Here is a 25014-nt window from a genome sequence, read left to right as displayed (position 1 = left end):
AATGTCCAAACATGAAGCTCTATGTAAAAAGAGGTGACTTCTTTCTCACCCTCTGCAAAGGCAAGGTAAAGCCATGCACAATGCAAGGAGTTCTCAGAAAGGATGCAGATAATTTAATGAAGCTGAATTTAAATTAGAAGCTGTTCCCTAGCATCCCTTCAGCCTGGACCCAGAATGGTGGGTCAGAAAAATTAGCTTGGAGAATAGACACTTTGTGGGGGATGCATTTTTTTAAGAAAGTCCATTTTTCACCCTGATAATTTAAGTTCAAGGAACTGATATTTAAAATGGAATGGCTGATGAGAATAGGGCCTCTACACCTTGCCGCCTTCCCTCCCTCTGTTGGGCCTGGGAAGTTCAATCACTAAGTGTGAGTGACAAAAAGACAAGGGTCAGAGAGAGGTGGGTAGGAAATAAAAGAAAGGAAGTTTGAAGTAGTGTCTTTCCTGCTTCCCTACACGTATTCATTCTCATCCTCCCATTTCCTTTCGGCTGGCCTGGCTGACCCCAAGTTCACACCCTTGGAGCGTCATCCTGGGGTCACAAAAAGAGGAACCACAAATTCTGTGTGATGTAAGTGATGGCAGAAAAGGGTGGAGCAGGATGGTTACATGTCGGCCTCTCCCTTGGGGCCTGTTGCAAGCTCAGATTAGAACACAGGAAGAGCAGAGCTCCGCCGGATCTGTTTAAGAGCCAGCATTCAATTTACCACCAAAACAGCTAGATGCTTCCTGAAAGAGGATAAGCAAGGATGAAGCCACCAGCAGCCATCTCTCTCACTGTTTGTCTTCTACATCTGGCATTTACAGGTGTGTTATCTCTGGTCGGGGGTTTCATTTAGGTGTCAGCTATTGTTCTGAACTATCCTACATGAATTTCTCTAGCAAGCCTTTTAAACAGTAATCTAAACTGGCACACTGTTTAATACCCGAGTGGAAAACTTTGGTCCTCCAGATATTTTTAATCTTCATTTCCCAGAAATGCCAGCCAGTATGGCTCGTGGTAAAGAACTATGAATGTTGTAGTCCAAAATTATCAGGGTAGTAACGTCAATATTAAAGCGTGCTGCTTTAACACCTCTGAATAGCAGGATCTGTGATTCCTTTACTAGTAGCAATTTGAGGCTGTGATTTTCAGCGTTGCACTTTGATTAGCATATGTAAGCAACGAGATTCTGCCTATTAGTCTGATATACAGATGTATGCATTCATTTTCTCCTGATTATCCCCTAGTAATGTGTTTGAAAGCAACCAACCAATCATGCAAATCTGTTTCTAGAATTAATGGTTGCTCTGCTACATGCAGGTTTGCTGTTTGAGCTTTAAAAGAAACTTTGCAAATCTTCTGAAAAAGTTAGAAATTTTCCATCACATTTTGCTATTGTACCTCACTCTGCTAGAAAGACAGCCATCCTAATCCCACCGTCTTTTACCAGTTTCTCAAAGTCAAACTACTCACCCACAGACCTCCATCCATGACTGGCTACTTAAATAATTGCAGCTGCTCTTCCAGAGATCAGCTTTACCACATCATCCAGTTTCTAGAGCACAGCCCCCCACACAGACACACTTTGCCAGCAGGCAAATCCATGAGCTCCCCTGCTTTTTTTAAAAAAAAAACTTCCCCCACAAAAAATAGTTCCTCTCTCAACATCTTAGTCTGTTTCTACATATATCTGCTTTCCTTCTCCTCTTCAGGTATGGTAATCATTTTCTACATACCTAAGTATCAACAGCCAGAGACATTTGCCCTTCCAGATGTTTTTGGATCACAACTCCCATAACTCCTTACCGGCTAGTGCTTCTAGAAGCTGAGATCCCGAACATCTGGAAGGCCAACAATTGTCTATCTCTGAATCAGATATTAAAGCTAGGGAGGTATACCAGTCAGCAAGCTTGGGGATCGCTGAACGAGACCACACTAAACTCTTCCCGCTGAGCTTACGTACAAAAACAGGAACGCAAAACATAAATAAGAAGACCGATGGCCCTTCAAAGACGAACAGATTGCTTTCCCTGGGAGCTTCCAGAAATCACAGCCCACTTTTATCAGCCACGTGTCCGAAACGGATCGCTTCGTCCATTCAGAGGCCATGATCTTTTTTTCTTTTCCTTTTGCTTTGCTGATCCATGACGAAAAGAGTCTCTCAGGGCTACCTCTTTTGAAAACTTCCCGGTCAATCCATTCCGGCTGGCCAATCATAAGCCCGGGCTGAGTGAGTCGACTGCCCAGGATATTCCCTTTTGCAAAAAAAATTAAAAATTGGGGGGGGGGGGGGAGGAGTTCCTTGGGAACTTCCAGGTAAAAAGAAAACAGCGAAGCCGCTTCGTTGTGATAGATGGAGCCGAGGAGACCCATCCTCTCCTGCCCGGGCCATCCGCCCCGGCTCTCCGATTCCCTTCGGCGGACTGAGGGCAGGGGCCAGGCGTGCCCAGGCGGCTGGCGGCTTCGTCGCAACGTGCGCGCCTGCGTAAGGAGCCAACCGCCAGGAGACATTGTGAACAATTGTTATTTTCTCCTCTCTCTCTTCCCCCCCCCCCCAATCATCATCAGCGTCATCTACAAAGGTTGCGGTAGATCGGGCGGGGGGCAGCCCTCCTGGTGGGAAGTTGAGCTTTTTGAAAAGGCCGATCGGCGATGATCCGGGAAGAAAAACCGCCCAGCGCCTCCCTTCCTTCCTTCCTCCCTTTCTCTCTCTCACTCTCTCTCTGTCTGCAAAACAGCGCCTGTGGGGGAGGGCACGTCGTCGGATTGTAAACCTAAGGCGTGGCCAGCCTTGCACACGAGGAGATTTCCTGTCCTGGGCGAGCGCCTGAGCGAGCGAGCGCCCGGAGTGCCGAGCGATTCTCTTTCTCTCTCTCTCTCACACACACACACACAATCCATGGTGCCTCTCCTTAGATCGCCTTCCTTCAGCCTCGGGCGGTGTATGTGGATCTTCGGGAGCCACTCGGCCTCATGGGAGCCTTAAAGCAAGGAAGAAGCTGAAAAAGGTTGCGCTTTGTTTTTCCCTCCCAACGCAAGCCCCCCCCCCCCCCCCCGATTTCGCTTCTCCCAACTTGGTGCAACTTGGCGAAGTTCCGACGAAGCGGCTGTTCGGGTGAGTCGGGTTTTCTTTCTCCCTCCTCGGAGCAGATCGGCTTCGAGTTTAGCTCTGGCTTCTTCGCTCTCTTGCCCTCCCTAATTCTGTATTTTGTCCGTGGTCTTTCTTTTTTGGAGGGGGGGCCTCACGATTGATCATCCGTGGTGCGATCCACTCCCATGAGGCCACTTCACGCCCGCGATTGGCTTTGTTGTTGTGCTCTCGTGGCCGGCTCGAAGCTCGCTCTCTCTCTCTATTGTGTGTGTTTTTTTTCCCTCCTTTGGGATTCAGTTGCTTAGAAAAGACAAACGCAACCGGAGTTTATTTCCTCCCCTTCGGGAATCTCTCATTCGGGAAACGGGTGGCTATTCAGAGAGCGCAGGGCACCTCTTCCCCAAGTGAGTTTTTGTCGAGAGTTTTAGCCTCTCTCCTTTTTTGAACCTTAGAAGTAAAAAACTTGGGAGTATTTCGTGTTCCGTTTGATCTGGTCCCTTCCATGCCCGGCTAAACAGTGTAAACTTCCGTTTAAATTGGTCAGTCTTAAGATTGGAAACTAAAACGGAGACGTCGCTAATACAGTACTTTTTCCACGAAAATGCTGTGTCAGAAATACTCATTTATCAGGTGCTTTACTGCACTGTACACATTTTAAAAAAAAAAAAAACTTACTTGAGTTTCAAACACCTCATTTGGCATACTTGATTAACAGGAAACATAAGGGATTTTTAAAATGATCTTTCCATTCATTGACTGTTTCCTGGCCTTCCAATACTTTTCCTGAGGATTAACTTCCTCTTCTCTCTTAATGGTGTTTATGTAGCTGGTTCAAGTGGAAAAGTTATTACTTTATTTGTTCCACCCTGGCTTATTCCCTTCTGCTTTCTGAACTGGGAAGTCATATGTTTAGTTTAGGGTGAAACCTTTGGATACGCTCCCAAATCATGTCTTTGATACCTTGGGATGAATAAACTAGTGATTGTACAGGTGTGGCACTCTGTTGCTGATAGAAAGGTAGAAAGTCGGAGGGGGTTGTGTATAGGTCAGGAAACCTTACTGAAAAGTAACAGTGCGGCGTTATACATTTCTACTCAGAAGGGAGGTCCACTGAGCATTCTTCGATAAGGACTCCAACCTAAAACAGCCAGCCTGAATCTCTTGCTATTTATATATGTTGAGTTTAAAACTTAGTTGCACACTGTTGTTAAACTTGTGTGTTTAACATGCTGTTCGTCTGTTCTAGAAATAGGAAGGCATCACATTCGTTGAAGTATGATTTGACGTAATGTAGATGGGATCTTGAACTGTGAACATTTTCAAATGACCAAAGGCTTAGATGAAAGGGGAAGGTTGAATCTTATACTGTACAGAGGATTTCGCTATCTTTGTGGTGCAGATGCATTGCAAAGTGCAATCCGGAAACTGACATGCACTTAATGTCTAATTTTCTCTTAAGGGATTTTAATCCAAACTCAAAAGTGCAGATCAAAAATGTAGCACAAATTTTCTAAATTTTCCCTCAAATTGCTTCTCCGTCTTCAGCATCATTTGTTTTGGGAACATCACTTGTTTGGAATGCAAGTTCTGGAGGCTTCCAGCCATCTTGAAAGCAAAACTCCAATAAAGTAGATATTCCAAGTATTTAAAAAGAAGCTTTAAAAAAGAATATGTTAATTATATGTTTATCTGTATATTTGTGATTTCAGCTTCTGATAGTGATCCCACTGATGCTGCTAGCCCCGGGAATTTGGGGGCCCTTGGGCAAGACACGGTCAATAGGCCCTTCTCCTTGAAAGGCAAAGTGAAAGCAGCATTGCTGCTGGTGTAGTGGGACTTTTGCTTACAGATATTATAAACCTCACCAACTCTTAGGAGTAACCCAGTTAACAGATTTGCTATGCAAAGCCAGGAAAAAAAACACCACCCTACAGCAGCCAAACCCATGTGAAGTTCCAGATGCTGATACTGTATCTCAGCCACAGCCACTCCTTGACTTAGGCTTCTCATTGAGTCACCATGTATTCTGGTTATTATTTCCCAGTAAGCTGGAAGCAACTCCATTCCAATCTTTATGTCTTTAGCAAAATAATTCAATTTCTTTCTATACATAGGCCTGTTTGTTTGAAGTTGGGATAGTGGGGAAAGGTATGTTTGAGATTTAGTGGCTGAAATTTAGTAGCAAGTAACATCTAGAGGAGGGGTCTCAAACATGCGGCCCGGGGGCAATTTGCTGGACAATAGTTTGTGGCCCCCGCCTTGCCTGCCCCCCTCAAAGGGCCCATGTGTCCTCTGCTGTCGAGAGTAAAAAAAACCTTCGCCTCGTTCGCCAGCTCTCTCCCAAGGCAGCGCCTTGTGCACCCTCCATCCGGAACTGCAGCCTGCCAGCCAGCCAGCCTGTCTGCCAGTGGCCAGGCTGTAGTTCTGGATGGAAGATGCAAGAGCCGCTGTCTTGGGGGAGAGCTGGTGAGCAAGGTGCGCTGCTCACCCTTTTCCCCGAGTGCCTGAGCCACCATGAGTGATGCCTGAAAGCGGAGCTCGCTCTTGTCCTGTTCTCGAAGAGCGACTCCAAGCTGTCAACAGCAGCCACTGCTGCCTTTTCCAGGGAAGCGGCTCTCTTTCTCTCTCAGCACCTCCAGCACCAGCCTGGCCAGTGGCTGCCTCAGCGCCTGGTGGTGCTTCCTCCTTCTGCTCTTCTTCCTCTTCGTCCTCCTTCAGCTGCCTCAGCTCTGGATGCTGCTTGGGCTCGCCTCGCATAGTTTGCTCCTCTGTTGTGGTGGGGGTAGCTGCTGCTGCTGAGTGAGCCTTTTTTGAGGGGGGCCCTCAAAGGAAGGTTGCTGGACCTTTGTATGTGTGTGTGTGCATGCATGTGTGTTTGTGTCTGTGTGCACGTGTGTGCACCTGCGGGGGTCCCTGCCCCATTCTGTTTAATTTTACGGGTACCGTTGGGGGCTTTTATCCTTTGGCAGGGTGAATTCTGTGAGGGTTTTTTAAATTTTATGTTGTGCCCTCCTACACCACTTAAGGGACATGGTGGCGCTGTGGGCTAAACCGCAGAAGCCTGTGCTGCAGGGTCAGAAGACCAAGCAGTCGTAAGATCGAATCCACACAACATAGTGAGCGCCCATCACTTGTCCCAGCTCCCGCCAACCTAGCGGTTCGAAAGCATGCAAATGCAAGTAGATAATTAGGTACCACCTCGATGGGAAGGTAAACAGCGTTCCGTGTCTAAGTCGCACTGGCCATGTGACCACGGAAGATTGTCTTCGGACAAAAACGCTGGCTCTATGGCTTGGAAACGGGGATGAGCACCGCCCTCTAGAGTCGAACACGACTGGACAAAAATTGTCAAGGGGAACCTTTACCTTTACCTACCTACTCCCCCCCCCCCCCCGGCTAGGTGGTTGCCGGTGCTCCCTCCCTTCTCCGTTTCTTCGTCCTGCTGCTGCTAGTAGTGAAAAAGGAGCCGGAGGGGGTTGTGGCTAGCAACAAGGGCTGGCGCGCTTCTCCTTCTCCTCCTCCCCGGAGCCCCAGCTGGGCTAAGGAAACTCCCGGGCAGCTTCCTCGGGCTCTTGCTCCGCTTGGCGGAAAATCTGATGCGGCCCAGCCTCATCCAGACTCTGCCTCCAGTGCCCCCCCCCGGTAAATTGAGTTTGAGACCCCTGATCTAGAGTAAGTTGACTCACCAGATCCCCACTGATTCAGTTGGACAACTCTAGTTGCCACACACTGCTGGATTTCAATCATTACAGTATGTTCCAGTAAATCTGGGTTTGGAGACAATGAGTGTTAAAACAACCTTGTGTTTAACACCTTACCTGGCAGCTACAAAGAGTAAACATTTTGGACTGTCAGTAAATGTGGAGATCAGAAGGATCTCTCTGCCTCCTTTCCTCCAACCGACTGTGTTTCCATAGCAGTTGCAGGGGGAGAACAGCCTCTTCACAGAATTGCATCTGGATGGCAGAGAAGGAACACTTTCCTCTGTCCTGCATCCATTAAGTCTACTTGAAAAGCAATATGGTGTGGCTAAGTGTTGAACTGTGAGTGGAGTGGAATGAGCTGGTCATTCTCTGTTAACCTGACCTACCTCAAAGGCTTGGCTTGAGGATGTAGTAAGGAGGAAAAGACAGCTATGTATGATTCCTTAAATTCATTGGAAGAAAGATGGGAGAGAAATGTTAGATATAAACACTAAATTGTATTGTTTCAACAACCATACGGCCCTGTCCTGATTTTTCCTGAGCTTTGCAAGATACCATAGAATGGCCGATAAGGGCACCAACGGAAGGCCAACTTGAGTTCTCAAACATCATGGACTCTTGACACCAAACAAGCAGTACTCCATGCTAAAGAAAGCATTCACCAGGTGAAATTATTTATTTGACTTTCAGATCAGATTAGGCATCCTTCAGTCTCCAGAGACTATGGTAATGCGCTCTGTATGGAGAGCTTGGAACAGCATCTAGTGTGGCTGAGAAGGCCAATTCGAGAGTGACAGTCCCTTCCACACAGAAGACAAATACAATCTGTCCCCTGTCCAACTCCCTGATTTTGCTGGTTTTGGGTTTGCTTCGGCCTGCTGGACAAGGGTCTCTTCAAATTGGGAGAAGCAGTGATGCATCACCTGCCTCCAGGTTGAACACTCAGATGTCAGGGTTTCCCATCTGTTGAGATCCATTCCTAGGACCTTCAGATCTTGCTCTGTTCAGATCCTAATCCCAGCTCTGTTAAAGGCAGGACATGCTTCTGGGCTTTCTTTCCTTCCTTAGCTAAAAATAAATTCTTTGAATTTCAAAACAGCAGAAAGGAGAAATTGAGTGGACCAGCCTCAGATCCCCGCAAGAACTTGATGCACAGCTTTGAAGAAGATGGTTTATCACCAGAAGCCCATTTTTTTGTTTTTTGTTTTGTTTTATATTTTTAATGGTATCATCTTAAATATTCTTAATAATATCACCTTAATTAAAGGTATCACCTGTTCCTTCTAATTAAGGCAGTTGTTTAACACTGACTCAGAAGATGCACCATTACATAGAACTGCAGACTAGCAAAGGCAACAGATTTTTGTGTACTTCCACTTAGCTCACTTGTATATGAAGTTCTGTTAAATTGTATTAAATACCGTGGCACTTAGGAGGTGCCTGTTGGAAGCCAGCCAAGAGCCAAAGTACAGATCCACATCATAAAAAGGCTGCCACTGAAAATATGTTTTCAACCTTGTTCACAAAATTTGCAAGGACTGGGTGCATAAGTTTCCAGTGCTGTATACTGGGCATATTTTGATGCTGCTTTATGTTGGGTGACCCATTGCCACGCGGATGGCACTGTGGAGACATAGGACAGCAGCTGTGCTATCCTTGTAATGTTGGTGCGCCACAAATTGCAGCTTTCAGTTGGATTTAAAACACTCAGTTCTCTCTCTGTTCCCCCACCAGACCTGTTTTTATTCATCATAATTATTGCAGTTATGTATATTCTGCCTCTTAGGATACAAATCCTTCCAAATGGCTTACAAATAAGATAAATATTCATGTCAATTCCATTAAGAAAAACATGTTATAGTGATTTAGTAAAAACAAAACATTACAAGTCAGGAAAGTCCATCAGGCACTGTGGAAAGGAGGGGATAAGCCAGGTGGTGCAGGCTCTGGAGTTTTGTCTGCCCTCCCCCCGCCCCAATAATAGGATTTAATCATATTGACAAGTACTTGTAAAATGTTCTTTCACACACAATTTAAGGCATTGACTATTATCATTGGAGTCATAATAGTGTGGGCTAATGGATCCCTCCACATGTTTTGGATCAGAAACTCATCAGTGTAGTTAGCATAACTTCTGTGATTACTGTATAAGATTTATGGACCAAAAACATTTGGAAGATCACAGTTGCCCACCTTGATGTATACGGTCTCAACTCTTCAGGGCAGGGGTGGACAACATGTGGCTCTAGAGATGTTATTGAACCAGAAGTGGCACCCTTCCCCACCATTGGATATGCTGGCTAGACATTCTAGGAGCTGTAGTCACAGAACATCTGGATGTTCATCTGGTCACATCTTTGTTTTGCATTTTTCATACTTAAGGAAGGTTTTTTCTCCTGTGTATTTTTCTCCTTGGTTTTAAGCCAATAACAGAAGGCCTCATCGACGGTACCTCAGCTGCACAATGCCCCTTGAGTGAGCACTTGAAATTTGATTTTATTGGATCAACGTCTACATTGTGAGTTTGGTCCAGTTGATCTTTGATGTGCGGGCTGGGCTATTATGGGAGTTGTAGTCCAAAAAAAGAGAATTTTCCTAATTGCTGTTCCAAATCTCAAGGGGAGTCTTCATATCTGGAGCAGGTTAAAGATCTTTCTACACAACAGGGAAGGGAAAGGGGAACTAGTCGAGAAGGGTACAGCCTCCTCAGTTCCTCCATGTAGTTATGATGGTCCTCTGAAAAAGAACAGCTGATCTAGCATGCAGTGACAAGCCCAGGATGTTTTCATAGCAATCAATTTTCATTGCATTTAGCCTGGGACACTGGTTCCTAGGGTCAAAACAAGCCAGGTTATGCTTATCAACATTGGGCCACCTTCAAATAGATTAGGATTGGTTAGGGAGTATGTAGTTTTCTAGCTCTTACTGGGCTGTAATTTCCGAGGTATAGCCAGCATTGACAATGGTGAGAAATCATGGGATTTGCAGTCCAGCCGCTTCTGGAGGGCCATATATTCCCCATTCTGAAGTTGGAGACTTGTTACGCTGAGATATATGAATCTGAGCCAGATTAATGAGCCTGTTTCTTAATGAGGTTGGGTCAAGCCGTGGGCTGCTCAAATATGAGACAAAGCGAGCTTTTGATGATAGTGGTGTTATTAGAGAGCCAAGAATTTTTCCGCCCACTATATTTTGCCCGCTTGCACGTTTCTGGAGGCAAATGCCTTGTGCCTGGAGAAAAGGAACGGGATGCTCCTGGTATCATACTGGGAGAAAAGTTTCATTTAAGCAGTATGTCTGGTGGGGTAGAGTGGAAGAGTGTAATCCAGAGGTTTATCACAGATATAATTCTCAGTTGCCCTTTAATGTGCTTAAGGGCTTTCCTGGGCAGGCTTTAACCCCTATGTTGATGGGGACTGAAGGGACTCAGCAACACTTGGAGGGCTGTAGGCTTCACAGCCTTGTCGGAAAGGTTAACAAGAGTTATTGCATAGTTACGGAATACATTGTTTCCACAGATTAGATAGCTTAATGGTAATTTAGCACAATCCCTTCTCTTTTATAACAACAGGAATATGAAACTTCTTTCTGATAAGGTCCGGCCAAACACAGTAATTGGAAGTGCTTAGAAAAATTGCCTTAGAAATGCTTGATTTCAGTTGGACCTATGTAGTAGGCTAACTCTCTCTGAGTGTATATATTATGTGCTGCCTCATGAGTACTTTCTTAATGAGACCTTAACATGATTGTTTGTTTGAGAGATGTTGTTTTAAATTCTTCCATTTGTTTGGTCTTTAAAAGGAAGTTAATAAAGTTACCAACTTAGTTAAGATGGCTAGATACGTAGGCATGCTGTTTCTGAGAGATGTTGACATACTTGTTACCTCTTGCTTGTTGCAAGCAAAAGAATAGTTTCCACAAATAGTGGCCTTCTTTCTTCTTGTTCTGTAACCAAACCACCTTCCCTCATTCTCTCTAATGTCCCATTATGTATAAATTACGTTTTCAGTCAAGCCTTTAAAGTACCCCTCCTGTTTGTGCCCTCCTCTTTTCTGTACACTGTTTTTGAAAAGAGATTTTAAAACAGAGCACACTGAGAAAATAGTCAGCTGACATCTGTACAAAATAATGGCAAGGCAATGATGTGGAGTGTTTGGAAGACTGAACCGCTTGGAAATCTTTCTGGCCTTGAATCAAGGGAAATCTGATTTAGGGTGTTTCTTCAGCTTGATACTCAGCAAACATTTTTTTTGTAACAGTGTGTGTAAGATACTGTACAGGTATCTCACATTTATTTATTTTTTGGGGAATCTCCTTTTCTGCCCCAAAGCATGTTCTGCGGTTAATCCTTTGTGCAAGACCTCCTAGATCAGAGATGCACTATATCACTCTTGAAGATGATGTTAAATGCTGTAGGGTTTGAATGGAGTCATTTTAGAATCGAAATTTATGGGAGAGAAGAAGACAGGCCTCAGGTTTTTTTCAACCTTACAACTCTTGAAGCTACCTCCATAAATTAGTAATGTGCTAATTAATCACCACCTGTGCCTGGATGCATAATTTGACAGGAAGTGAATCTTGTTGGGATCTTTCTAGTTCTGCATCAATCAAATGTTAAAAAAAAACAGTTCTCGAGCTTGTCTTGTCTCCATCCTCACTGATTAATGGGAACAGTGTGTACTTACCCTCCAGAATGATACTTCTAAACTTGAAAAATGTGGAACTAAGTTGAAGATTATCTCACTCTGGGTTTGTTTGGAAAGTACTATCTTATTTTTTAAAATTTTTATTATTTATTTAATTAATTGCAATTCTAAACTCAGAAGCAACAGTGAATCAACATAATCAAACAATACAGATTGAACACATTTCCCAGAAGTCAGAAGGCAGGGAGCCTGGCATATATTAGCAGACAATGCATTCCATTCTTCTCAGCCACCACGGAGAAGATCAAGTTCCTGATGAGAGTTTTCCAGATCTCTCTAGGGGTGACTTCCTGCAGGAGCAAAGCCTGGCTGGCCCAGGTGGCTTGGGTAGGCTATCTTAAGGAGAGACAGGTAGAGAGATCCCAAACCATTAAATAATTCCAGGAACATACATAAAGGATGCAAACTGGTACAGTGGTGCCCCACATAGCGACGATAATCCGTTCCAAAAAAAATCGTCGCTATCTGGATTCGTCACTATGCGGGGAAAAAACCCCATAGGAATTCCTATGGGGGAAAAACTCACCGCTGTGCAGAAATCCTCCATCCAGCCGCCATTTTCGCTGCCCGGTAAGCGAGGACAGGGCGCAAAAACGCTGCGGGTGGCCATTTTTTCTTCCAGCGGCCATCTTGGAACCACCAGTCAGCTGTTTTTAAAACATCGCTATGCGAAAATCGGTAAGCGAAACGCTTACCAATCATCGCAAAGCGATGTTTTCCATATCTAAAACATCGCAATGCAAACGCAAAACCGATCACAAAAACGCGTCGCTATGCGGATTAGTCGTTAAACGGTGCACTCGTTAAGCGCGGTGCCACTGTATATTATTCCTGAAGTGACATCTTGAGATGTATAACTTTTAAAAAAAGTGAAAACACAGACTGAGTTGTCAGTTTTAAAGAGCATTCCAAGTGAATAATTTTAGTGATCTGATTCTAGTAACTGTAGAGGTACACGCACACACACACACACACATGGTTCTCTTGCTGTGAAAATAGTTCAGGACGGATCTTACTGCATTCTACTTCAGTAAATCATTGTTGGAAAAATGCTTATCAGGTTTGTCTCTGTTTTGAAATGGTTGAAGAGCAATATGCTTTTCAAAATTACAACATTATTAATTCAGGAACTTCACAAGCTCTTAAAAAGGTTCCTTATTTCAATAATTATTTACACCTGTCCGATGTCCTCAGTGGTCCCCAACCTTTTTGACACCAGGGACTAGTTTAGTTGAAGGCCATTCTTCCAAGCACCCGAGGGGGAGATACTTGTTATTCCATAGGTTGTTGGAGGATAGCTTTGAATCAAGCTCATAAAGGAAGTGGTGAGCAGTAACAGGAGGTGAGCTACAACTGAAGCTCTGCCTCCTGTCAGATCAGCACAGGCGTTAGAACCTAATAGGAGCATGCTGACAGGAGGCGGAGCTTCTCTTGCCACTCATCTCCTGCTTGCCGCTCATCTGTCCCAGTGGCCCGGTCCTTCCAAGGCCATGAACCGGGAGCAATCCATGGTCCGGAGGTTGAGGACCCCTGTTTTAGAGCACTAAAAAAAGAAAGTAGAACAGTCTTAGAGCCATAAGAAGAATTTTGCTACCTCTCACTGTCTGGGCTGTTTCATATAATTCCTTGAATTGAATCTCTTGAAGGGTCAGGTTGTGTTCGCATGTCAGGATCTGTCCCAGTCACTTCCCTAGCTGTTTGGTTGCCCGAGAATGATAAGAACAAGGAAGCTAGAATAATAAATTGGGTCTGAACTGCAAGAAATAGCAAATTCGGAAAAGTGTTTATCTCCGTAACTCTCTCCATACCGTAACTCTCTGGAGTCCCCATAGTGGTGTGGCAGCTAAGGGTTGGCTCAGAGTTGGAAAATAATTGAAGCTAGAGGAAGTTACTCTTGTGTAAGTAAGTAAGAAGCAGGAATCTTTTACACAGTTTGTGCAAGAGATGAACAGAAATGCCTGTCTGCATGCTGCGCATTTAATTTCACATTTTGTATAAAAATGTGCAAATGTTGCATAGTACTCTATAATAGTTGAAAATAGTAATTTTATTAAGAGGCAAATTAGTTAAGTTCTTTTACTATAACCAATTCCATATCAGTTTTGCATGTGTGTTTTTCAGCTGTAAAAAAAGAAATCCGAAGGCACTAATTGAGAACTATTAACATGATTATGTAGTATGGAGAGCATCAATACCTGATGAAGTTATTTACAACTTTGATCTTATTAGACTAGTGATCAGCGTGAGTTGTTGTTTTTTCTCATTATGTTGCTAATTAATTTTTAAGGTGTTTTCAAAAAATCATCATGGAAACATAATTGTAGAAAATGTTGTGCCCCAAATAAACTGGTCATAAACAGGAGCTCTCTAGTTCCTGGCAAAAGGATATTTTTATTGATTTCCATAGTTATGTCTGTCGAGCTCATTTTATAGTTGGTACTCCCCACTTTGTACCTTCCAGTGGGGTCACTTTGTGCAAGTTTTGCACCATGTTGCAGAACATCAGACTAGAGGGCAAAGGGAAGATATGGGTCTGTGCATATGCCTATATCCCTGTAGCGGAACCCAAAAGATGACATCATTCCTGCATGTCAATCAGAAGATAGAGCAGGAGGGGCGGAGTCAGAATGACAGTTAGACAGCTGGAAGAGACAGTTAAAAGAGAGTTGGAATGAGATAGGGTTAGAGAGAAGTAGGGACACGAAGTTATTGAGAGAGTGTTAGGATTTAGGAATAGATTAGAGGGGTTAGGAAAGAGAATTGAACAGTTTACATCATATTGAACAAGCAGGAATGAACGCATAAGCATAATATGAATAATACCTGTGATTGAATACATGATTTAATATAATTGAACACCTGAAACAGTTATGTTTGATTCTCCTTATAATTTTTGTTCTTTAATGAAAGAAAGTTTGATCGAAACCCCTGATTCCTAAGTTCTTTGAGTAGCTCCTAAGTGTGTGGGAATTGTATTGGTATTAAGAGAATACCTGGTGGCAGCGAAAAGGGCATGTTTACCTTTGTGGAGCCCAAAGATATAAAGGGCGTAAAGGGGGATCACCACAATCCCTCTCTCTTCTTTTATGCTTGGCTCATTTTTTCCCTTCTCCATAGAATCAGCCCTCCATCCTTCCTCCCTTTCTGCTGGTCTTGAGTACAAACACCATACCCGTCAAAGTGGCACTGTGATAGGGAAGTCAGCTATAGCTTCTTTCTGCGGCAGTAGATTTTACCAAATCATGTCCTGTGTAGTTGCCCGAGGTTACTTCGTGGTGAAGTTGGCCCCATCTGCTTGAACTCTAACCTTCTCTGTGGCAATGTTGATGACTGAATGCCCTCCCATAGCGATGCACCCCTCTGTAACCCTCAACAGGCTTTGGCCATTCCAGTCAGTACAATAGAAGGGTTCAGATGGGTCGTGGCGGAGTCATAAGTGAATGAAAAGAAGCTCTTGGAAAGTGCACAATAGGGAAACATTTCCCAGCTAATCTTGACTAGAAATAGCTGCCATTGGCTGAAGAGTGCCAGTGGGGTGCAATGAATTATTCAGCATTGAAGCTTTCGGGACATCCTGACAGGAGACTGCTATCTTCACCTATCTCCGAGGGTATCTGTGAGGACAAATTCCAGAAGTGATGCATCTGTCAGACAATTCTGTGGCTTGTTTTGTTTGTGATTATTGTAACGTGCCTGACATAGCCGAGGCATGGCTTGTAAGGGTTTTATTTTGGTTTGGTTTTTGAATTAGTGAAATAATATGAGATGTAGCATAGTGTCGCCAAACAGTTTGTGCCCGTGGAAATTTTTTTTTTTTTTTATTTTAATTTTATTTATATCCCGCCTATCTGGTCGTGTGAGGACCACTCTAGGCGGCTAACAACATAAAAATAGAACAATAAAATACATATAACCATATTACTCAACAAAAATAAAAAGAAAGAAGAAAAAAAAAATTATTAAACAAGATAGGAGAGCTATAGGGTAGGGAAAAATCGTCAGGAATTATCTGTTGGGAAGGCCTGCCTAAACATCCAAGTTTTTAATTGTTTCTTAAAAATACCCAGCGAGGGAGCTGCGCGAATCTCAGGGGGTAAGTCGTTCCAGAGACGAGGAGCCACCGCCGAGAAGGCCCGATTTCTAGTCTTTTCCTTCCGGGCCTCCCTCGGCGTTAGGCTCCTCAGTCTCACCTCCTGGCTCGCACGAGTGACACGGGTAGATCTTGGTGGGAGGAGGCGTTCCGCCAAGTATCGAGGTCCTAAACCGTTTAGGGCTTTATACGCAAGCATCAACACTTTGAAGTTGATGCGGAAACGGATGGGCAGCCAATGCAAAGCAGCCAGGGTGGGGGAGATATGTTGGTATCTTCTCACTCCACTGAGTAATCTGGCCGCCGCATTCTGCACCACCTGTAGTTTCCGCAGCAGTCCCAAAGGTAGCCCCACGTAGAGCGCATTACAGTGGTCTAATCTTGAGATTACGAGCGCATGCACCAAGGTAGTGAGGGCCCCAACATCAAGGTAGGATCGCAGCTGGGCTATCCGCCTAAGGTGGAAAAAGGCGGTGCGGACCACGGACGCCACCTGGGATTCCATAGTGAGCGCCGGGTCTAGATGGATCCCCAAGCTGCGGACCCCGTCCCTGGCGGGCAGGGTCACCCCCCCAAAAGTGAGGGAGTTTCCCAGATCCCCTATTGTGGGGGCGCCCACCCTTAGTACCTCCGTCTTGTCCGGGTTCAGCCTCAGCCCGTTCTCCTGCATCCATTCCAGTACGGTCTCCAGGCAGCGCTGGAGGGACAGAACGGCATCTCCTGCGGTAGGTGAAAAGGAGATGTAGAGCTGCGTGTCATCCGCATACTGATGGCACTGTGCTCCACACCCCCTGATGACCCCACCCAGCGGCCTCATATAGATATTAAACAGCATTGGGGAGATGATCGACCCCTGTGGAACCCCACAATTGAGACTCCACGGGGCCGAGACATTCTCCCCAAGCTGTACTCTCTGGGGGCGGTCCTCCAAGAAGGAACGGAGCCAGGCCAGAGCCCGGCCTCCTATTCCTAACTCAGAGAGCCTCCCCAGGAGGATACCGTGGTCAATGGTATCAAAGGCCGCTGAGATATCGAGGAGGACCAGCAGAGACATTTTGCCCCTGTCGGCCTCCCTCAATAGGTCATCGCACAGGGCGACCAATGCCGTTTCTGTACCGTGGCGCGGCCTGAAGCCCGACTGGAATGGATCCAGGGCATCTGTTTCATCCAGGAGCGCCTGAAGCTGATCGGCCACCACCCTCTCGACTACCTTGCTTAAGAAGGAAACATTGGCGACGGGCCTATAGTTGCCAATTTCATCCGCCGCCAAGCTAGGTTTCTTTCTAATGGGCCTAATGAGTGTGTCCTTGAGGGCAGATGGAAATCTGCCCTCAAGGAAAGACCCATTAATTATTACAGTGGCCCATTCCGTTGTTGAAGGCCTGGCTGCCTTGATTAGCCAGGCCGGGCAAGGGTCCAAAGAGGAGGTGGTGGCACGACAGCGGTCAAGCGCCCTGGCCACAGTATCGGGCGTGACAGGCTGAAAAGAGTCAAAGGTCACCGGGCAAGACGGAGCGCTGGACATCTCTGCTCGACTCACTGTATTCAAAAAAGGAGAGAGGTCCCGGCGGATGGCCTCCACTTTTGATTTAAAAAATGCTGCAAATTGGTCCGGTGAAAAACTAGGGGGAGGCCCGTCACTCGGGCCAATTCCGGATAGGTCGCGTACTATACGGAATAATTCCGCCTGCTGATTAGCAGCCTCGCTTATCCGGTTAGCGAGATATGTTCGACTAGCAGCCTTTACCTTCGCTAGGTAAAGGTTAGTAGCGACCTTGACAGCTATACAATTGAAATCCGTCGGGGCCTTTCTCCACTTGCGCTCTAGCCGTCTCCTGACCCGCTTCGATGTCCGGAGATCCTGGTTATACCAGGGCGCCGGGCGATCTCTGCGGCGGAGAGGGCGTTCAGGAGCGATCGTGTCTACAGCACTAGTCGCGGCGGTAAACCAGCCGTCGACCAGAGCCTCGACAGGAGCGCCAGCCAGGTCAGCCGTAACCCGTCTCATGGCTTCCTGGAATCCAACCGGATCCAGTAGCCTTCGAGGGCGGACCATAACAATAGGTCCCTGCTCCCTGCGAGGGGGGAGAGCCATTTTGAGGGTGCATTTTATTAGGTGGTGATCCGACCATGACAAGGGTACCGACTCAAGGTCAGTCACCATCGGATCACTCTCGCTCCCATTGGTGGAAAAAACCAGGTCTAAATTGTTAAATGCAGGTAGGCTGTTTAATTCCGAGGAGCGGAGGAAGGCTATCAAAGGACAAGAGATGGCACTATTTCGGGCAGCAAGTCAGACATGTATCAGAAGTGAGAAACTGATGCTTATTCGCTACTGTCATGAACTTCTTTCTACTCTGTGGTTCCCCACTTCAGTTGCATTGCTGCTGTCTGTCTCCTCCTTTGGCACCACCCCTAGTCAATTTAAATTGGAGGGTCTAATTTCAAATTGCTTCATTTTGCCAGCTCTCTATCCTTGCAGTGGAGGAAGCTGTGTGACTGGTGCTACCATGCGTTTTCATAGATAACTAGAAATGGTAGAGCAGTGAAGAGTGTCCCTCGGGTCTGCTTGCTTGCAAGATTGTATTATGTTTGTTTGTTTAAGCAGCCAGCACAGAGAGGCTGAGCAGGTGCTGTAACAACAACTGGAAAAGGAGGGCAACAGGAAACTGTGCCAGTTTTGGAGGTGGGTGGTGGTACTCGAAGTACTTTATGTAAAAGGCTGGGAGGTTAGTTATAAGCAGCAGAGTCCTGTGCAGGCCTCCTCAGGAGTTAATTCCATGGAGTTCAGTGGGACTTGTTATGTCCGGTCACGTTGCCTCCAATTTATGGCAATCCTATGAATGAGTGACCTCCAGAATGTCTTGTCATTAACAGCCTTGCTCATCTCTTTCAAACTCAAGCCTGTGGCTTCCTTTATGGAATCAATCTATCTCATATTTGGCTTTCCTCTTTTCCTGCTGCCTTCAACTTTTCCTAGCATTATTATTATTTCCTGCAAGTCTTGTCTTCTCATGATGTGCCCAAAATATTAACAGTCTCAGTTTTGTCATTTTTGCTCCTTGGGAAAGTTTGGTAGTTCATGGTACAGTGGTGTGCCCCACTTGACGATTACCCCGCATGACGTCGAAATCGCTCTATGATGAGTTTTTTTGTGATCGCTATTGCAATCGCAAAACAATGGTTCCAATGGGTTTTTTTCACTTGACGTCAATTAGGAGTCTGCTTCGCGAACCGTTTGTTCGCTAAACAATGATTTTTCCAGCTCCGCAAAATGGCTTCCCTTCGTAAAATGGCTTCCCTCCCTTCTCAAAATGGCTGCTTTCCAGACCCCTGCTTCGGAAGACAGCATTTTAAACAGCTGATCGGCAGTTCTCTATGGGACGATGGAGGTATTTCCCCATTGGAACGCATTGACCGGTTTTCAGTGCATTCCAATGGTTGTTTTTTTCCCACTTGACGACGATTTTGCTTAACAGCGATTTTCCTGGAATGGATTATCATTGTCAAGCGGGGCACCACTATATCTGCAAAGCTCTCCTTCAGCACCATAGTTCAAGCATGTTGCAGCTAATAGTAGCTAGTTGGCGAAGTGCTGGGGTATACAGTATATCATTTGCTTGCCTGCTTATGCATCCCACTGTGCAAACAAATAGCTGCAGTTATACATAGCAAGGTACACGGACTTCACACAGACACAGGAATGACTATGGCTAGTGGCTTCCTCAAGCTGCTCACCATGCCTTGGGTTATAAGTACCAAATTATTTTTGACAATTAAAGTTCAAGCTCAAGTTCCTTTTTCTGAGGAATTGGACTGTGATCCACAAAAGCTTCACACTGTAATAGGTCAGTTAGTCTTTAAGGGGACCACACCCTTCTGGTTCTTGCTTTTTTAGCCAAAAGAAATGCTACATATGCTGAAACAGACTGATGTGATTGTCTTACTGAAAACAGTTCAAGTTCGAGTTGTTATTTGTAGGACTGTTCTGAGGTTGTTGGATGTGACTACATTCTAATGACATCCTACAAAAACTGTAGCAAAAATAACTAGGAAGATTATACCCTAGAAGATTATACCTTAGATTTTTCCAGGCTTAGTACAGTTTGATTCATACTTAAACAGCATGTCAGACCTATCGTATTTCTTCTGTCTGACAGATAGTTGATTAGTGTGCCACACACCTAAGCTTACTTTCACTGTTTTTCTCTTGGGTGATAGGCAGATGGTGCTGGAACCTGATGCAGCTCTCCCTCCCTCCCTCCGTCCCCCCCCCCCATAACTATGGGTTTGGTAGAGCATAGCAGAGAAGGGAAAGAAAGAAATCTCATGTGTTGTTTGTTCTTTGTACCTGCAGCAATGTGTGCTTTTGTCTATGTGCTTTTTGTTGTTTTTGTTTTTAAAGCAATCTGCTATACATTAAAGTCACTGAAAAAGAACATGGTGTTCTTGCAAAGCCTTTATGGTGGAAGACCCCATGCTCAGGGCTAACTGGTGTCCGTTCCCTCAATTTTTTACTCGTTTTACACACTACACAATTTCATGTCCCCTAGCTTTCAGCCTTTCTACCCTAAAGAGGCAGCTTCTCCAAAGCCCAGGTGTTAAATCAGTGGCAGAAAGTCTTTAAATAGCATCTGTCTATAACAGGTTTTCAGTTCCTCCATAGAAAGTTGGAATTGAAGAAAATTTGGCTGGGTAGGCAGAAAATTAAGCTGTGGCTGCCAAATGCATTGGATTGTACATAGTTGTGCAGAAGGGAGTGTTTTGGGATGCATCACAGCACACTAGTGAGGAATATTGCTCATGAGCTCTGAATTCAAAAGATGACCGTATCTAGGTATCTCCTCCTGAATGTAATTTCTTCACTGCTTAACAACTACAGCTGAAATTTGTTTCAAACTGAGGAGAGAGGTCATCCTGCTCTATAGTTACAATGGTTTCTGTGGATTTCTTTTCCTGTCGAACAGGGTTTCAGTGAACTCACATGAACTTTGATAGGATGTTCTGCTGTCTGCTTACTTGGGTGCACAACAGGGTGGATAAAAATCAGTGATTGATTTAAATCAAATTGATTCAAATCACAATTTAAATCACAATGCAAGTTTTAAAAAATTGTTTTTTATTTAAATCATCCAAAAAATTTTTTTTCATTTAAATCGTGATTTAAATTAATTTGATTTACATCAAATCCACCGTAATGCACAAGGTTTCTGGGACCACTGAACCGAGTGCATCACTGATAATCTGCAGCTTGTAAAGACTGCTCTTAGGTGCCAGTTATGTGAACGTTTTGTGTTGGATCCAATAAGATTTCAGTTTGGTGCCATATATCCTAGTTAGTCCCTAGGGGTGCAGCTTCTTTAATTGGTCTGGTCGCCCGAACCTTTCTTGAAGTTTTTTTTTCCTCCTCCATGAGAAGCAACCAATTCAGACATCTGGGAAAGTGGATTATAATCTACCAAAACTCACACTGACATGAATCTGTTAGTATTTAAAATGCCACAATCAATGTTTCCTCTAATTTTCAGCCCCACTGGGTGAGGCTCCGCCCCCCCCCCCGCCCATGTGCAGTGTTCCAATGTGACCGGAGCAAAAAGGGCCCGAAAAGATCGCTGTGGGTGTGCAGAGAAGGAAGAAATCTACACAGAGGGGGCGAGTTGCATGTGCTCATGCAGTCGCACACCTTAGAGCAGAGATTCTTAATCCTTTTAGTGGATAGCACCCCACTGAATCTCAAAATACATTCTCGTACGCCCTTGAAAAATGTGTTCCTATTTATTTCTTAGAAAATTACATTTATTGCAAAACAGTAGTGAAAAAGGGATACACATATATGTATTGACGTAACATTAAAATGTCTCAATTTTAGTGGCTAATTTTTGGTTGCTTATTCATTAAATTTTATATTATAAATCTAAAAGGAAAATAACAATCTTTACCACTTGCACCACTAGAGTGGCCTTTTAGGCTAGATGGGCAGGGTTTAAATCAAATAAATAAATAAATAAATAAATAAATAAATAAATAAATAAATAAATAAATAAAATAAATGCTTTCTCACACCCCCTTTAAAGAACTGCTGCCTTAAAGGAAACCTTGGCCACAATGCATTTGTTCTGTTTTTGTCTGTACTTGCTGATACACACTAACATGGCTACCTCTTCAAAGAATCCCCCCTTGCCCTTTAATACTTTGCCTTGGAGTGTTTTGACGAGCTTTGCTTTTTAATATCTACTCTGCCATATCATTCTGTATGGTTAACGGAAAGTCTGATTTACATCCAAGCCCAGGGAGCTTAGCTTTGTTTCCACATTTTTAGACCAATATGAATAAAAACATCTCAGGATAACCGAAGATATGGTATGGAATATGTATTAAACCTGCATTGGATCTTGAAGGTTAGAAGTTTAACACACAAATAGAAAATGGTTCTTGGTTCTTGCTCTGACTTTACATATAAACTCAGAAAGTTGCTTTACCGTTGCAACCAATTCTTGCAAATTTTTTCTTCCCTGACAGAAAAAAGGAGTGTTTTCACACATTGGAATGCTTGTTAAAAAAATCAGCAACCTGTGCAAGATTTTTCACTCCTACACAAGAGCAATATTTGCCAGAAAGTTTTTCTTGCAGAAAAATCATGTGTTTTGGACAAAATGTAAGGTTTCCTCTAAAAAAACATTCTGAACAAAATAGAGGGTTTCTGGACATCAGACAACATTAATAAGTTTGTCATAGTTACGTGCTAAAATGCACACAAAAGTGCACAAAACCTTTTGCTGTCCCATCTCAGGGAGAGAATTTGAAAGGTGCACATGAACTGTATAGGTAATCTGTATCCCTAAGATCAGACGAAAGCTCAATGTAGTCCAGCAGTCTGTTTTCTGCACTGTTCAGAGAGATCAAGAATTCCTGAAGGAGATGGGGGGAGATGGGATTTCTATTTTGTGGGAATATTTCCAGGAAAATGTAATGCTTTCTTCAGTGGGCTGCCCCTTATGGAAGATTACACTATGTTACCTTTTGCAGATAGTGGTGGAATCCAGTCTGAGGGTGTGGAGCTACAAACTTGTACGCCATGTTCAGCTTCTCATCAAATACATGCTGAGTTAATGCCTTAACAAAAAAAAAATTTGAGCAAGTTGGCGCATGCATGTTCATCAGACATGGAATGTAGTGATGAATAGATAAGATGTGTAAATGTTTGTGGTTGGAAGATCTGTATTGCCCAGTATAGAAATCGTATTTTTTAACTGAAGCAGTTCATATATCCAACTGTGAGTTTTTAGATGTTGAGCAATAATGTGATGGACATGCGGATGTGGTTGAGCCATTGTTACACTCGGAACTTTCTGTAGATGTCTGGTGTAATGGAGTACCAAGCTTAGTTGTTTTGGCAACAACATGGCATTGTATTCTATATCCTCTGGGTAAATTTCCTATGCGTAGGGTTTCAATTTTGACTGTTATGGTTGATTATAGTGGACATTTTTATTCTCACCATTGTACCTACCTAATTATGAGTGGGTCTTCTAGGCCGATCCTGTGAGAGTTTACTGGAGAGTTTACAAATTCTTTTAAATTCAGTGGTGTTTCTTCTCAACCCATCTGTAGGATTGCAATCATAAACGTCTAAAATCTCCCCTTTGGGAGAACAATAGGAAGAAAACCTGAAACATTTTTGCTTTCTTCTTTGGCTTGGACACAGAAAATGCAACCTCTGTTATGTTTAACTTTTCAAGTTTCATGCTGTTTAGTTAACAAAGTACTCCAAGGGCAAAGTGTGAATACTGATGCCAGACAGCTGTATTGTTAACGAACCTATCTCGTTTCCTTTCCAAAGCCTATGCTAACTATGTTTTCTTGTGTTCTGAAAAATCCGTGATTCCATTCCCCCATGTGCACAAGTCAGTACTGAAACTGGTTTAGATTTGTCGTTAACCCAAAGAACAAAAATGAAACCCAGTGCTGTCTAATTCGCCCCAAGCCTGTGCCAAACCTGCATTTTAGTTGATGATCTGTTTTGTTCCCCAAACCAAGGGGTTCCATCCTGTCACACAGAAGTGTGTACTGAAACCTGACATATGAGTTCACACGTGGGGTGGAGGCCAAACACTACCAGTTTGCTCAACGGTACAACTTAACTAAACTGAAGTAATGAAACCTGTACTTAAGCGGAGATTATGTGGTACTGGAGTGGCTTGGCTAACTTGAACACCACAGTGTTTCGATTACTAATTGCCCTTCCTCTCTTCCTCTCTAGCCTTCTTTCCTAATTCTACACAATCGCGGCTCTATAAAAGATGCACTACTACCGGTATTCCACTGCTGAAATCAGCTGTTGGTACAAATACCTACTCTTCAGCTACAACATTCTCTTTTGGGTAAGTACAAGATCTTTTAAAAAAATTTTGCCCAGATGAGTTGTGTTTCCATTATTCAGAAGGTACATAAATCTTGTAAGCTGTATTTCCGTTTTTTGGATGGAGTAGAGTCTTTAATTTGAAAGCAGGTTCTCTTGACATCAAAGAGTTGTTCCCAGGTAAATGTACCAAGCACAGGAATGAGTGGAGCAGGAAAATATACTGAGCAATAACATGCCAATGGCTTTGGCTATCCTTTCCCAACAGGATTTGTATTTTTCAGGTTTTCAGAACGTAGTTGCTGGAGGTGCCTCTTGGTTCATTTCTGGATCCACAAACTAATGTAGCTGAGAGAGTTTTCCCAAACATTTCTCTCCAGGCTTGGAAATGCTCCAGCTATTTCCTTTTATGCATTGAGCTCCTATTTAAGATGTACAAGCATAGGGCCAGGATGCAAGGCAGTAACCCTAATGCCCATTCGTTCGTTCGTTTAGTCGTGTCCGACTCTTCATGACCCCATGGACCAGAGCATGCCAGGCCCGCCTATCTTCCACTGCCTCCCGGAGTTGTGTCAAATTCATGTTGGTTGCTTCGCAGACACTGTCCAGCCATCTCATCCTCGGTCGTCCCCTTCTCCTCTTGCCATCACACTTTCCTAACATCAAGTTTTTTTCCAAGGAGTCTTTTCTTCTCATGAGATGGCCAAAGTACTGGAGCCTCAGCTTCAGGATCTGTCCTTCCAGTGAGCACTCAGGGTTGATTTCCTTTAGAACTGATAGGTTTTTTCTCCTTGCAGTCCAGGGGATTCTCAAGAGCCTCCTCCAGCACCACAATTCAAAGGCATCAATTCTTCGGCAGTCTGCTTTCTTTATGGTCCAGCTCTCACTTCCATACATCACTACAGGAAAAACCATAGCTTTGACTATTCGGACTTTTGTTGGCAATGTGATGTCTCTGCTTTTTAAGATGCTGCCAAGATTTGTCATCGCTTTCCTCTCAAGAAGCAGGTGTCTTTTAATTCCGTGGCTGCTGTCTCCATCTGCAGTGATCATGGAGCCCAGGAAAATAAAATCTGTCA

General features: G+C 44.2%; 1 protein-coding gene across 2 annotated transcripts in view; it reads left to right on the top strand.

Annotated features, from left to right (window-relative positions):
* The first annotated feature begins 700 nt into the window (after positions 1-700).
* The window catches only part of TSPAN14 (tetraspanin 14), a 51699-nt gene continuing 27385 nt past the window's right edge, over positions 701-25014 (top strand). The window contains exons 1-2 of one of the 2 annotated variants that reach the window (XM_020802273.3): positions 701-809; positions 23837-23957. In XM_020802273.3, coding sequence (XP_020657932.1) covers positions 23877-23957 — 81 coding nt within the window. In that variant the 5' untranslated portion in view covers positions 701-809; positions 23837-23876. Of the gene's footprint in view, positions 810-2503; positions 3101-23836; positions 23958-25014 lie in introns of those variants that run through there. The other variant, XM_072995062.2, reaches the window with a different exon arrangement.

This window comes from Pogona vitticeps, chromosome 3, assembly GCF_051106095.1.
Source record: "Pogona vitticeps strain Pit_001003342236 chromosome 3, PviZW2.1, whole genome shotgun sequence".
NCBI lineage: Eukaryota > Metazoa > Chordata > Lepidosauria > Squamata > Agamidae > Pogona > Pogona vitticeps.
This window is presented reverse-complemented; position numbering and strand designations above follow the sequence as displayed.